Below are 16,050 nucleotides of genomic sequence, written 5' to 3'. Positions count from 1 at the left end.
TCTTTTTTTGTGCCATCCTTGCCTGGTTTTGGTATAAGGGTTATGTTTGCCTCATAAAATGTGTTTGGAAGTATTGCTTCTTCAATTTTTTGGAAGACTTTCTGTAGAATAGGAACCAAGTCTTCTTTGAAGGTTTGATAAAATTCGCTGGTATAGCCGTCTAGGCCTGGACTTTTATTTTTGGGGAGGTTTTTAATGGTTTTTTCTATTTCTTCTCTACTAATAGGTCTGTTTAGGCTTTCTGCATCTTCTTGACTCAGTCTAGGAAGGTTGTATTGTTCTAGGAATTTATCCATTTCTTCTAGGTTGTTGAATTTAGTGGCATAAAGTTTTTCATACTATTCTACAATAATTCTTTGTATATCTACGGTGTCTGTGGTGATTTCTCCTCTTTCATTTTGGATTTTGTTTATATGAGTTCTTTCTCTTTTTTCCTTGGTAAGTCTTGCCAAGGGTTTGTCAATTTTGTTGATCTTTTCAAAGAACCAGCTCCTTGTTCTATTAATTTTTTCTATAGTTTTTCTGTTCTCTATTTCATTTATTTCTGCTCTGATTTTTATTATCTCCTTTCTTCGGCTGGTTTTGGGTTGTCTTTGTTCTTCATTTTCTAGTTCCTTAAGGTGTGAAGTTAAGTGGTTCACTTGGGCTCTCTCTTGTTTGTTCATATATGCCTGAAGTGATATGAACTTCCCTCTTATCACTGCTTTTGCTGCATCCCATAGATTCTGATATGTCGTATTGTCATCTTCATTATTCCGTATATATCTTTTGATCTCTGCACTAATTTCTTCCTTGACCCATTCATTCTTTAAAAGTATGTTGTTTAGTTTCCACATTTTTGTGGGATTTTTTCCCTCTTTTTTGCTGTTGAATTCTAGTTTCAAGGCTTTATGATCAGAAAATATGCTTGGAACAACTTCGATTTTTCTGAATTTGCTGATGTTGTTTTTGTGGCCCAACATATGGTCAATTCTTGAGAATGATCCATGTACATTGGAGAAAAATGTATACTCAGTCACTTTGGGATGAAATGTCCTGTAGATGTCTATCATATCCAGGTGCTCTAGTGTTTTGTTTAAGGCCACTATGTCTTTGTTGATTTTCTGTTTGGATGACCTATCTAGAGCCGTCAGCGGTGTATTGAGGTCTCCAAGTATGATTGTATTTTTGTCAGTTTTTGTTTTAAGATCAATAAGTAGCTGTCTTATATATTTTGGTGCTCCTTGGTTTGGTGCGTGTATATTAAGAATATTTATGTCTTCTTGATTCAGTGTCCCCTTAGCCATTATGAAATGGCCATTTTTGTCTCTGAGTACTTTTGCTGTCTTGTAGTCAGCATCATCAGATATGAGTATTGCTACACCTGCTTTTTTGTGGATGTTATTTGCTTGGAGTATTGTTTTCCAGCCTTTCACTTTGAATTTGTTTTTATCCTTGTTACTTAGATGAGTTTCTTGTAGGCAGCATACAGTTGGATTTTCTTTTTTGATCCATTTGGCTACTCTGTGCCTTTTTATTGGTGAGTTTAATCCGTTTACATTTAGTGTAATTATTGACACTTGTGAGTTCCTTATTGCCATTTTATAGATTGCTTTCTGTTAGTTTTGTGCCTTGTTTGATTCTTCTCTTTCGTTTTTCTATCTTTTGTTTTTATTTGGTTGTATTCCATACATCTTTCCTCTGTTGCTATCTTTTTTAAATCATGTGTTTCTGTGGTGTTTTTTTCAATGGTGGTTACCATTAAGTAATGAAAAGGGTTCCTACCCTGTTCATTGTAGTGCACTATTTTGTGAATACTTTTGCACTCCATCGCCCTTTGCTACTGTTAATCTCCATCCTCTCCCCCCCTTTCTTATTGTTGTCACAGTTTAAAGTTGGTTTTGTTATGTTCTTCTTGGAGCTTTTACTTGTGGCTTTGTTTTTTTTTTTTTTATTCTTTGTATCTGATTGGAGAACCCCCTTTAGTATTTCCTGGAGTGGGGGTTTTCTGGTGATAAATTCTCTCATCTTTTCTGTATCTGTGAATGTTTTTATTTCTCCTTTATATTTGAAGGATAGCTTTGATGGGTATAGTATTCGTGGCTGAAAGTTCCTCTCTTTCAAGACTTTAAATATTGGGGTCCACTCTCTTCTAGCTTGTAGAGTTTCTGCTTAGAAATCTGATGATAATCTAATGGGCCTTCCTTTATATGTTGTATTCTTCTTTTCTCTGGCTGCCTTGAGAATTACTATTGTATTTAGTGGAACAAGAACTAGATAAAATGGAGAGCCAGGGATGGGAGCACTGCTAATGTGTTAAAAAGGTGAAGTAAAAACCCTCTAAAATGCCACAAACTTAAGTTTGAGTCCTAGATAAGATAATTTGTTCGTTATTGAGGTTTGAATGAGAGAGAAGACGTAAGGAGAGAGGAAGAGACTAATATAGAGGGAGAAAAGAGAGAGAGAGAGAAAAGATGGAACCACTTAAAGAAGAAAAAAGAAAAAGGAGGAGAGAGAAAGAGAGAGTTAGGGGTTTTGGATTGCAACCCTCATAGAGAGAAAGGAGGAGGAAAGAAAAGATAATGGGAGATGTAACAGTTATGGGTAGTGTAGTTCAAAGAGAGGCAAGAGTAAGACTGAGAGAAAATTAAATGACCAAATTGGAATAGAAAAAAAAAATCAAGAATGAAGAAAAGAGACACAGACGAACAAATATAATAAAATGGGATAGGTTATAAAGTCTGCAGATTATTCTTGATTTTGAGAGGTTGTCGTCTTGCTTTTTCTTTTCTGTCTTTCTGGTCGGTGACTTTGTACCCCGGGTTTGCCCCTGTGGCATGCTCTGGAAGAGGTTTGCAGTTGATAATTCTCTATGGCGATGTCATGTGTTGGGCTTCAGTCTCGTTGGCAGTCGAGGCTCATTAGTGTTTATAGGCTCCAACAGTGAGAGGGTCTCTCACTGTGAGAGTGTTCCTGGAGCCTCTCTCCTAGTCTTTCCTTCCACAATTAGAAGCCTGATAATCCAGCTATGGGGTTGCTGCTGCCTCTGCCTGGATAGTAAGAGGCTCAAAGAGCTGGCAACTCCCCACTCTATTCCCACTCAGCACAGGGCTCTGAGTAAGGCTCAGTCAGTCAGAGCTGCTAGCATAATCAGGCGGGGCTTCCTCCCACTCAAAGACCTCTGGCTCTGCCCCTCTGTGGGATAACACGGGTGCCCACTCCTGAGGCGTTCGGAGGAATCTCTTGCCCACTCTCTGTTCACGCCCACCAGGATGTCAGACCAGCCAGGTCACACTTCGAGTGAAATCCCTACCCACACGGAAAAGATCGAGCGTTGGAATTGGCTCTCGCTCTATCCCTGTGCGCGGCCCCCTCAGGGTGCTGGGGCATCTCAGAGATTCCTCTCCTGACCCGCTCACAGGCCTCTGACTCTACTCCTCTGTGGGAAAACATGGGCGCTCACCCCTGAGGAGTTCGGAGGAATCTCTTGCCCACTGTCCGTGCGCGCTAACCTGGATATCAGGCCAGTTGGAATCAGGCTTTCTCTCACTCCGAAAAAGCCCTCTGCCCACACGGAAAAGTTACGGCGTTGGAATTGGCTTTCGCTCTGTCCCCGTGCGGCTTTCCCAGGGTGCTGGGGCTTCCGCTCCTGGCCCGCTCACAGGCCTCTGACTCTGCTCCTCTGTGGGAAAACATGGGCGCCCACCCCTGAGGAGTTCGGAGGAATCTCCTGCCCACTCTCCGTGCATGCGCGCTGACCAGAATATCAGGCTCAGGTGGGACGCCTCTCACTCCGAGAAAGCCCTCCTCCCGCACAGAAAAGTTCCGCCGTTGGAGTTGGCTCCAGCTCCCTCCCCGTGCCCGGTCCCCTCAGGGCACTGGGGCTCCTAGGAGATGCCGCTTTTTGCCCACACAGAGGCCTCTGACTCTGCTTCTCTGTGGGTTAGCATGGGCTGCGCCCACCCCTGAAGTGTTCGTAGGAATCTCTTGCCCACTATCCACGCGCGCGCCGACCAGGTGATGCGGAAAATGGCTGCCCCACTTGTCTTTCTTTGTCTGGGTTTGGTGCACGTGTTAGCTTGAATTGCCCGGGTTTTTCCGTGGCTTGGATCTCCGTGCCACAGCCTGGTTTGGCTGTTTGTACCGCGGCCTGGATCTATTCACTCCCTATGCCCGCCTTAGTTTCTATATTCTCAGTTCTCAGTGAAAGCCATCCTGTTTGGATTAGAGAGGAAGGTGGAGCATTTCTTACTCCTTATTTTCCCTGGGGTTTGACCATATATCTAGCCAATCTTTCGCTCGACCCTACCTTCTGGTGTGTTGCGAAGCATCTGAAGACTCCAAGGATAGGTTTTTCTGTTTGGGGTTTTTGATGTATAGGATCATGTCATCTGCAAAATGTTAAACCTTTACTTCTTCTTTTCCAATATGACCAAGTTATTGAGCTGAGTACCTATGTTTCTTCTGTGTTATTTATCAGTTTGGAACTTATATTTAGGTCTTTGATTCATTTTGAGTTCATTTTTCTGCAGGGAGGACAAACTGTTGTCACGTTTCATTCTTTTACATGTGGCTTTTCAGTTTTCTAAGCATCATTTTTATTTTTTTATTTTTTTGTATTTTTTCTGAAGCTGGAAATGGGGAGAGACAGACAGACTCTTGCATGCGCCGGACCGGGATCCACCCGGCACGCCCACCAGGGGGCGACCCTCTGCCCACCAGGGGGCAGTGCTCTGCCCCTCCGGGGCGTCACTCTGTTGCGACCAGAGCCCCTGTAGCGCCTGGGGCAGAGGCCAAGGAGCCATCTCCAGCGCCCGGGCCATCTTTGCTCCAGTGGAGCCTCGGCTGCGGGAGGGGAAGAGAGAGACAGAGAGGAGGGAGAGGGGGAGGTGTGGAGAAGCAGATGGGCGCTTCTCCTGTGTGCCCTGGCCGGGAATCGAACGCGGGACTTGTGCACACCAGGTCGATGCTCTACCACTGAGCCAACCAGCCAGGGCCTCAGCATCATTTATTGAAGAGCTATCTTTTCTCCATTATCTGTTTTGGCTCTTTTGTCAAAGGTATTATGTCTATATATATATATAGAGAGAGAGAGAGTGTATGTCCGTAAAGTCATGGTGCACTTTTGACTGGTCGGTCACAGGAAAGCAACAAAAGATGATAGAAATGTGAAATCTGCACCAAATAAAAGGAAAACTCTCCCAGTTTAATACCTATTCAGTGCAGTTCGATGTGGGCTCACTCACAGATTTTTTAGGGCTCCTTAGGTAGGTAGCTATCCCATATAGCCTCTACAGACTCGTCACTGACTGATGGCCTACCAGAACAGGGTTTCTACACCAAGCTGCCAGTTTCCTTCAACGGCTTATCCCACTGAGTCATGTTATTCCTATGTGGTGGCACTTTGTTATAAACGCGCCGATATTCACGTTGCACTTTGGTCACGGATTCAAATTGAGTGATCCACAGAACACACTGAACTTCCCTCTGTACCGTCCACATCTTGACTGGCATGGCCGTGGGCTGCTCCGCTGTATACACGGTGTGACATCATCATCTGTGCATGCGCAATGCTGCCACATCATCCTACAGATACTGGAAAGGTTTTCCTTTTACTTGGTGCAGATTTCACATTTCTATCGTCTTTTGTTGCTTTCCTGTGACCAGTCTAAAGTGCACCATGACTTGACGGACACACTGTATATGTGGTTTTATTTCTGGGCTCTTGATTGTGTTCTGTTGGATTGTATGTCTGTTTTTCTGCCAATACCGTGTTGTTTTGATTATTTTGGCTCTGTAGTATAATTTGAAGTCAGATACTGTGAAAAAGCTTAATTATATTTTTCTCAGGATTGCTTTGGCTCTTTGGGGTTTCTTATGTCCCATACCATTTTGGTAATTTTGATTGAGATTGCATTAAATTTGTATGTTGCTTAAGGTAATGTGGCCATTTTAACTATGTTGATTCTTCCAATTCATGAACATGCAATATCTTTCCATTTCATTGTCTTTTTAAATTTCTTTCAGTAATGTTTTCTAGTTTTCAGTATGTATGTCCTTCATATCCTTTGTTAAGTTTATTCCTTGGTGTTTGTTGTTGTTGCAATTGTCAGAGGAATTGTTTTGTTTTTAATTCATTTTTTGAAGTTTCATCATTGGTATATAGAAAAGCAGTTAAATTTTGTATATTGATTTTGTATCCTATGACTTAACTTTATTGGTTTATTGTGTCTAATTGTCTTATGGTGGAGTTTTTGGGGTCTTCTATATATAGGGTCATGTCATCTGCAAAAAGTGATACCTTTATTTCTTTTTTCCCTGTTTGCATGCCTTTTATTTCTTTCTCTTTACTGATTGCTTTGGCTAGATCTTGCAGAACTATGTTTAAGAGTAGAGAAAGTCAGCAGCCTTGTTTTGTACCTGATTTTAAAGGAAAAGCCTTCATGTTGTCACCATTTAGTATGATATTAGCTGATGGTTTGTTATATATGGACTTAATGATATTGAAGTACTTTCCTTCTATTCCATTTTTATTGAGTGTTTTAAACTCAAAGGGATGTTGTATCTTACTGAATGTGTTCTCTACATCTATTGATAGGATCATATGATCTTTGTTCTTTGTTTTGTTGATATGGTGTGTGATGTTAATCAGTTGCTGTATATTCATATATCCTTGTGTTTCTGGGATGAATTCCACTTGATGATGATGTATTGTTTTTTGTAATGTGTTGTATCTGATTTGCTAATATTTTGTTAAGGACTTTTGCAATTGTATGCATTAGAGATATTGGTCTATAGTTTTCTTTTTTCTAAATATTATCCTTGTCATGTTTTGGTATGAGGGTTATGTTGGCCTCATAAAATGTGTCAGGGTATATTGCTTCTTCTATTTTTTGGAAGACTTTGAGAAGTATAGTCACCAAATCTTAGAATTTTATGGTAGAATTCACCTTTGTAGCTATCTGGTCCTAGACTTTTGTTTTTTGGGAGATTTTTAATAGTTGTTTCTATTTCTTCCATGCTTATAGGTCTTTTTAGGTTTCCCACTTCTTTGTGACTTGGTCTAGGAAGATTGCATAGTTCAAGGAATTTATTCATTTCCTCTAGGTTGTTGAATTTGTTGGCATATAATCTTTCATGATATTCTACTATGAACTTTTGTGTATCTATGATTTTTGTAGTAACTTTTCTTTCATTTTGGACTTGTTTATATGAGTTTTTTCCTTTTTTTTCTTTAGTGAGTCTAGCTAGTGGTTTGTCAGTTTTATTGATCTTTTTAAAGAATCAGCTCTTTGTTGTATTAATATTTTCTGTAGTATTTTTGTTCTCCTTTTCACTTAGTTCTGCTCTAATTTTTATTATTTTCTTTCTTCTGCTGTCTTTGTTCTTTTTTTTTTTTTTCATTTCCTTTAAATGTGATTTTAGGTTGTTTACTTGGTATCTCACTTGTTTCGTGATATAACCTTGTAAAGTTATAAACTTCTTTCTTATTACTACTTTCACTGCATCCCAGAAAATTTGATATGTTGTATTGCCATTTTCATTTATCTGTATATATCTTTTGATCTCTGCTTTTATTTCTTGTTTGATCCAGTCAGTTTTTAGAAGTATGTTGTTTAATTCCCACATTTTAATGGATTTCTTTATATTCTTTTTACAGTAGAATTCTAATTTCAAAGCCTTCTATGGTCAGAAAGTATGCTTGGTATAATATTAGTCTTCTTGATTTTGTTGATGTTAGTTTTGCACCCAATTAATGGCCTGTCCTTGAGAATGGTTTGTGCACACCGGAGAAAAATGTATTTTGGGATGAAATGCCCTGTAAATATCTAATGTTTGTTTGGTTCAGTGTGTCATTTAAGGCCAATAAATATTTCTTTATTGATTTTCTGTTTGGATAATCTGTCTAATTCCATCAATGGTGTGTTGAAATCTCCAAGTATAATTGTGCTTTTATTTGCCTCTGTAAAAATAGATCAGTTAATAAATTGTTCTATATATTTTGGTGCTTCCTGGTTTGGTTCATAAATATCAAGAAGTGTTATTTCTTCTTGATATAGTTTTCCCTTTATCATTATGAAATGTCCATTTTTGTCTCTGTTTAACCTTGCTTTGTTGAAGTCAGCTTTTTCAGATATGAGTATGGCTTTTTGGATATTATTTGCTTGGAGAATTGTTTTTCAGCGTTTCATTTTGAACCTACTTTTGTCCTTGGAGCTTAGATGTGTCTCTTGAAGGCAGCGTGAGTTTGGATTTTACATTTTTATCCTATCTGCTACTCTGTGTCTCTGTATTGGTAAGTTCAGTCTGTTTATATTTAGGGTCATTATTGACACTTGAGGATTTTCTGTAGCCTTTTTATGTTTTATTTTCTAATAGCTCTGTGTCTTATTTGGTTCTCTTGTTTTTATGTCAGTTTTTGTTTGGTGGTATTTCATACTATTTCATACCACCAGTTTTACTTGGTGGTATTTCTTTCCACTGTTTCTTCTTTTTTAAAGTTGTGTATTTCAGTAGTGGCTTTTTCAGGGGTGGTTACTATTAGGTTTATATTAAGAGCCCTTTGTCTTATGAGTGCTTCTGCACTGCATCTTCCTTTGCTACAGATCTTTATCCTCTCCCCTTTTATGTTATTGTTGTCACAGATTATCTTTGTTTTTATTGTGACCTTGTTGGAGCTTTTACTTGTAGTTTTGATTTGTTTTGTTCTTTGTGTCTGGTTGCATAACCCCCCTTGAGTATTTCCTGCAGTAGAGGTTTTCTTGTAATAAATTACCTCAGCTTTTGTATGTCTAAAAGTTTTTGTTTTTCCTTCATATTTGAAGGGTAACTGATAGATATAGTATTCTTGGCTAGTAATTCCTTTCTTTCAGTAGTTTGAATGTTGGAGTCCACTCTCTTCTGGCTTGTCGAGTTTTGCTGAGATGTCTGATGATAACCTGGTTTTCCTTTACATGTTATGTTCTTCTTTCCCCTAGCTGCCTCAAGGATTCTTTCTTTTTCATTGGTTTTTGACAATTTTATGACAGTGTTCTTGGGAGTAGGTCTTTTCAGGTTGCAATAACTTGGTGTTCTGTTTGCTTCTTGTATTTGAGGCTCTAACTTTTTCCATAAGTTTGGGAAATTCTTATCAAGTATTTGTTTGTATAAGCTCTCCATTCACTTCTCCCTCTCTTCTTCTGATATATCTATTATTCTTACACTGCTTTTTCTGATGGAGTCAGATGATTTTTATAGAGCTCTCAGTTTTTTAAATTTGTGACTCTTTTCTTCAGCATCACACATCTGTTTTTGATGTCACTGATTCTTTTCTCTGTCTGGCTTGTTCTTTTAGCTAAACTTGCTACCTCAGTCTTCAGGTCATGTATTATGTTCTTCATCTCTGTTTTTAAAGTGTCAGTTTTCTTGGTGAGGTATTTGTTTTGTTCATTAATTTGTTTTCTGAGCTTATTAGGTTCCCTATTAGTGTCTTCTCTTATTTCTTTGAGCATTTTCGAACTTTAGTTTTTATCTTTAACTTCATTGTTTCTATGTGATTGAGATTTTTTCACTTTCTTTCTGAACTACGTCTCTGTGTTGTGTAGCCGTGGTATTCAATTTATTATTTCTCGATGGCATTTGAGGGTGCTATTGTTAACCCTGATATAAAAACACTACTAAAAAAGTGAAAAAATTACAAAAAAACCCCTTAATATTTATTACAAGTAAAAGTACAAAAAGAAGATTGAAAATAAACAAAATATCAAAAACAAAACACCTAGAAAGTATTAGAATAAAAAATATAAACTAAAGAAAATGAAATTCAAAAGAGGAAAAGAGAAAAAGAAATAAGATGAAAAAAGGTAAAATAAATTTTGGTTTTGAGAGGTTTCTTTCAGTAGGTGTCGCTGCATTACAAAAATTTATTTCTGTGAGGTTCCTGGGCTGTCCTCTGCTTAGTTGTTGCTGTCACAATGATGTAGGAAGGGCCACAGACAAATTGGTTGGTAGAATGTGTTGTGAGGGATTTACGGCTTCAGCTTTACAGCTTCAGCTTTGTGTGTCTTCAGTTTTTCTACTCTATGACTCTAGAAGTGGTGATCTCAGCACACCGGGTGCTTCTCCCCTGTCTCAGTAGACCCAGGGACCAGATGCGGAACACTTTTGTTCTTCAGGGAGAAAGTGGCTCTGAAGAGCTAGCTGTGGGGTTTGTCTTTGTCACTGTCTACACTGCAAGGTGAGGGAGGTGGGATATGGGAGGCTGGGGTGCCCATCTTAGCTTCTTGTGTCTCTGCTGAGTGCAAGAACACTTGCCATGACACTATGTTTTGGCTCTTTTGGTTTATCTTTCCTCTGCCTTTTTTTTTTTTTTTTTCATTTTTCTGAAGCTGGAAACAGGGAGAGACAGTCAGACAGACTCCCGCATGCGCCCGACCGGGATCCACCCGGCACGCCCACCAGGGGGCCACGCTCTGCCCACCAGGGGGCGATGCTCTGCCCATCCTGGGCGTCGCCATATTGCGACCAGAGCCTCTCTAGCGCCTGGGGCAGAGGCCACAGAGCCATCCCCAGCGCCTGGGCCATCTTTGCTCCAATGGAGCCTCGGCTGCGGGAGGGGAAGAGAGAGACAGAGAGGAAAGCGCGGCGGAGAGGTGGAGAAGCAAATGGGCGCTTCTCCTGTGTGCCCTGGCCGGGAATCGAACCCGGGTCCTCCGCACGCTAGGCCGACGTCCTCTGCCTTTCTATTTCACTGCTCCTCCTGGAAGAAGGAAATCCAGTCATTCTGAGTTCCCGTCTCTGCACCTCTCAGACAAAATCCAGAGAGCCTGAACTTTTTTCTTGTAGTCCAGCAGAGAGAAAAGTAACCCAGTAACACTGGTTTTGTTCCTTCCTCTCTCTTTCCCTCTCCTCAGCGCACCACAAAGAGTTTTATCTTCTGTCCTCCCTTTTCACACCATCCCACCTTTAGTCCGTTTGGTGTTTGAATCTTTCAGGCACACCTGTGAACCTAGTTGGAGGTCCTTCTCTGTGTTATAGCTGTTCAATTTGTTGAAATTTCAAAGGGAGAGATCAGAAGTACATATCATGCTGCCGTTTCTTTGAGGTCATCCTCCAGTCTCAGTTCTTATGTTTTTTTCTTCAACAGTGATTTTCTCAATATCTTTCATCTGATATCAGGCAAAAAATTCCCTAATCTTATCTATAAATTTTTATTTAATTCACATTTCAACAACAGTGCATGAAAGTTTTCTTTTCTCCACATGCTAGCCCAGGTGTGGCCAATAGTTTTTGCCCCTGGGCCAGATTAGAAAGAAAACTTTTTTCACAGGCCAGACGAAATATTAAAATTAAAAAATGTTAAATACAAAAATGATTTAAGTAAACTAAATTTTATGTAATTTGTTTATGAATAAATGCAAATAAAAAATTAATATATATTATTTTAATAAACATAATTACAAACCATATAAATATCCAAACTGTATCCTAACCAATCAAAACAATAATTAATAGAATGAGCTTGAAGGGGTTATATCACAAATAAAACAATTATTTCATTTTACAAATAGCCTAGACACGTTTTCAGTTATCTGCAGCTGTTGTTTATGCAACAGTGCCACTTGATTCATCACACTTGACCCCCAAAATAATGAATTGTTTGACCTTGGGTTCGCGCTGGAAACTCCGCCTAGGTTTCACATCAGCACTAAACATCAAACAGTTCATATCGAGTACAGACGAGTACAAAAGTTGTAAATCATTTTTTTTTTTCTGTATTTTTCTGAAGTTGGAAATGGGGAGGCAGTCAGACAGACTCCCACATGCGCCCAACCGGGATCCACCCGGCACGCCCACCAGGGTGTGATGCTCTGCCCATCTGGGGCGTCGCTCTGCCGCAATCAGATCCATTCTAGCGCCTAAAGCAGAGGCCATGTAGCCATCCTCAGTGCCCGGGCCAACTTTGCTCCCATGGAACCTTGGCTGCGGGAGGGGAGAGAGAGAGAGACAGAGAGGAACGAGAGGTAGAGAAGCAGATGGGCACTTCTCCTGTGTGCCCTGGCCGGGAATCGAACCCGGGACTCCTGCACGCCAGGCCGACGCTCTACCACTGAGCCAACTGGCCAGGGCCAAAAGTTGTAAATCTTTATAATGGAATTTTTTTAAAAAATAAAGAAGTATCACAAATCCATTCGACCAATTATTGGAAGTTAACCCTAGATTTGTCACATGCGGAATTCTTTTTTGTGTATCACTATCTTCTTAAATATCTCGATTTCCAGTGATCAAAGACACTTTTGCTTATGAGTAGCTAAGATTTTAAAGTAGCAGAGAATATTAAAAATTTAATCGCAGGCCACATAAACTCATTATGTGGGCTTATGTTGGCCATGCCTGTGCTAGCCAATACTTATTATGTCTTATCTTTTTGATGATAGTGATTCTTGTATATTAAAGATTATATCTCAATCTGGTTTTGAATTATTTCTCTTTGATAACTAAATGTTGATCATCGTTAACATTTACCTCTTGGCCATTTGCAGATTTTCTTTGGAAAAATATTTAGTTCTTCTGTCCACTTTTAATCATATTTTTGTTGCTGTTATTGAGTTGTGTGAATTCTTTGTATTTTTTTTATGGTTTTTACAGTTTTCTCCTATTCTGTAGGTTTTTTTAGGTTAATGGTTACTTTTGCTGTGCAGAGCTTTTAAATTTGATATAGTCCTTTTTGTTGATATTTGTTTCTGTTATTTATATATTTTCTGTCATGTTTCAAAATTTTTTAAGATAAAAGTCAAGGTGCTTCATCTACATTTTCTTTTAGAAAATTAATGGTATTGACTTTTATATGTAATTTTTGTCTTTGCTTTTTTGAGTTAATTTTGTAAGATAAGGGGTTCAGTTTTTCTATCAACAAACTTTTGGTTTTCTTTATCTCTTTTATCCAACATCATTTGTTGAAGAGATAAATGGTTACTTTGTTGCATATTAGTTTATTGTAAACTCACAGGTTTGTATCTCAGCTCTGTGTTCTGTTCCTTCGTTCTGTACATATTTTATGCCAGTACAATATGGTTTTCATTTTTACAGCTTTGAAGTGTAATTTGAATCAGGGAGTATAACATCTCCAACATTGTTCTTCTTTCTCTGGATTGCTTTAATTAATTATTACTTTTGTTAATTCATACTAACCAGAATTTTTAAAGAGTTTTCTATTAAAATAAGACAAAAAGTTTCTCGAAGTTTTTTATCTTTCATGTTACTTGTTGATTCATGACCTCATTGTTTCTTTTAAAGATATTTTAAGATGTGAAAGAATATTTAGAACTTGGAAACCTAAAATGTAAAAACTTTTGCTATTCTTTTTAACAGAATTCTGCCTTTTTATATGGCCTTGGTTTGGTTTACTTCTACTACAATGCATTTCACTGGTAAGTTGACTTACAGTAGTGCAGTTATAATAGTGTTGTGTGTGTGTGCGTGTGTGTGTGAATAAACACAGAATATTTTAATGTCAATAAACATACATTTCATTAGTATTATAAATATTTTTTAAGCTTCTAATCAAGTTTAGGCCTCATTGTAAACTCTCAATGTATTTCAGTTAATAATAATTAGTATATGTCTTTCAGTTGAAGATTATGATAGTAATTTTTTTTTAAGTGAGAGAAGGGGAAATAGACTGACTTCCACATACGCCCAAACTCTGATCCACCTAGCAACCCCATCTGGGGTGATGCTGGAATGAACTGAGGTATTTTTAGCTCCAGAGGCTGACCTACTCAGACCAACAATGGACATTCAAACCAGTTGAGCCACTGGCTGCAGGAGAGGGAGAAAAGCACATGGTCACTTCTCTTGTGTATCCTAACTGGGGATCGAACCTGGGATGTCCATATGCCTGGCAACACTCCACCCACTGAGCCAACTAGCCAAGGCCTATGATAATAATTTTTTATTTTTGTATACATGAAGTATGGAAAACTTTTTGATCTTGACTTGTGTTTTTCTGATTTATGTGCTATGAGAATTTAAAGGAAGGTGAATTGATTACATGCCCAGTGGTCATAACAATGTTTTCCGTTGGTTATCCTGAATATTAAAAAGAATTCTTAAATATGCATTGATTAGTATTTTATGTGACTTCCCAGGAGTGCATATTTAGTTTTTAGTTGGCCAATTTACTACTGATGTTCCTATTGTTTGACTTTGGGGCTTTTAAAATAGGACATATTTGGACGTATTTGATTTCTTGTTAAACTTGTGGATTATAGATGTTATAATTATTTTTTCTCTTGAATTACACATTGCTTTTAGAGGTCAAACTTAAGCCACTCCCCTTTTTTATAGTGAATCTTACTTTATAAAGAGCCTATATTAGGGCTACTTTAAGGTGTTTGTAAATTTGCTGACAATCCTATTAGCAGAATTTATAATCTGAACTTTGAGAATTAGAAAAGATCTTAACAATCACATAGTTTGTTTTGTTAAATTTTTTAAAAGTTATTGATTTTTAGACAGTGAGGAAGTGGGGTGGGGAAAGAGCAGGAGACAGACAGACAGAAAGAAAGACATCAGTTTATTGTTTCACTTATTCAAGCTTTCATTGTTTGATTATTCTATGTGCCCTGACCAGGGGTTGAACAAGCAGTCTTGGCATGTTGGGTCAACATTCTAACCAACTGAGCTATCTGACCTAGGCCCAGTTACATGGATTTTTTTGATTTCACTCATAGGCGAAATTACATGTATTTATTTTTACTCTATGTTTCTTAATTACTGATTTAATGGCAGAGCAGACTTTGTGTTCAGGACTATTAAGAATTTAAAGCATATTCCATACTGAAAGAAAAAGATGCCATATATTTAGCACAACTGTCAATGGCATTGCATTCATAGACTTCTGATCACTTTTAAATGGAAAGAGGACAGGAGGTTACAAAAGTTATAGTAGGAGTTACTAAGTTTATGTGAAGATTGTTTAGAAATAAGTGTAAAATTATACTAAGTGGAATAATTTGTTGTAGTTTGCTCTGTGTCAGAGTGGAAATGTGCCTATTTTTAAACGAGTTTTTACAGCATTGTTTGTTCAAATTGATATAATCATTTTAGTGAGTCAGACAGATTTACATGAAGTCCATTGTGAGACTGGGAACAAAGAATTTTACAGTTTAATAATAGAAAAGTGCACCCCTGTTAGACAGTCTTTATATATTTAAGATAACCCATGTGCCCCCTTAATCGAAGATAAACTAAAATAGGTAGTGTAGACAAGTCAGTTTATATTGAAAATATTTATTGCTTTAAATACAGCAGTCGCCATAGTAGATTTACAGTTGTGTTTTGCATAATCACAACTGTAAACATTCTTTGCCCACTCTGTATGTATATGGAAATGTTAATTAAGCTGGTTATGAGAGAATGGTTATGGGAAAATTATAACATTTCAAAACTCATTTTAGAATGATGTTTGTATGTTTTTAACCTGAAATGCTAAATTTGATCATAAATTTCTATATAGGCAAGCAATTTTACTATGACTTATTCTAAATGAGTTACTAAAGACATGTTGTATGTTGCTTTCTGTTTAATTTGGCATGTATGTGTATAATATTTCTATTACAAATAAATTGACTTTGTATACATGTTAAAAATTTAAAAATGATCTCATATATATATGTTTGGGCAGTTCTTGAGATCAAAATGAACCATTTTTTTTGTCTTTTTTAATGCTCATTAATTTACAAAATTACATGGTACAAAATGTTTGAGTTATATCAAATGTTCTAGATTTTTTTTATTGATAATTAAGACCTGTTAAAAAGACAAATTACTAAGACAGTATGCAATTCAGAAAAAGTAGGTAGAGACAGTCTTATAAACATGGATTATTGATTTATGCAGAGGTGGCACTGCATTGCTGTTGGAGTAAGAATGGTCTTTTTCCTTGATTATTCTTTTATATAGGAATTGCATGTGAAAAAAATAAATACTAGCCACTGTCTGTGTCATGTACATTATAGTACATTTGGAATATAAACCAAATGTTGTAGGTAGAAGTAAAACTTCTAAAAGTTGATATATGTTGAACAG

At 37.8% G+C, this 16,050-nt stretch overlaps 1 protein-coding gene across 1 annotated transcript in view; it reads left to right on the top strand.

Annotated features, from left to right (window-relative positions):
- The window catches only part of LOC136386862 (lysine-specific demethylase 6A-like), a 275,511-nt gene that overhangs the window by 91,292 nt on the left and 168,169 nt on the right, over positions 1 to 16,050 (top strand). Inside the window, 1 exon segment of the mRNA XM_066357979.1 lies at positions 13,330 to 13,388. Coding sequence (XP_066214076.1) covers positions 13,330 to 13,388 — 59 coding nt within the window.

The sequence above is a fragment of the Saccopteryx leptura genome, unplaced genomic scaffold (assembly GCF_036850995.1).
Source record: "Saccopteryx leptura isolate mSacLep1 unplaced genomic scaffold, mSacLep1_pri_phased_curated manual_scaffold_18, whole genome shotgun sequence".
Lineage (NCBI taxonomy): Eukaryota > Metazoa > Chordata > Mammalia > Chiroptera > Emballonuridae > Saccopteryx > Saccopteryx leptura.
The sequence above is the reverse complement of the archived record's forward strand: the minus strand, read 5'-3'. Positions and strand labels throughout refer to the sequence as shown.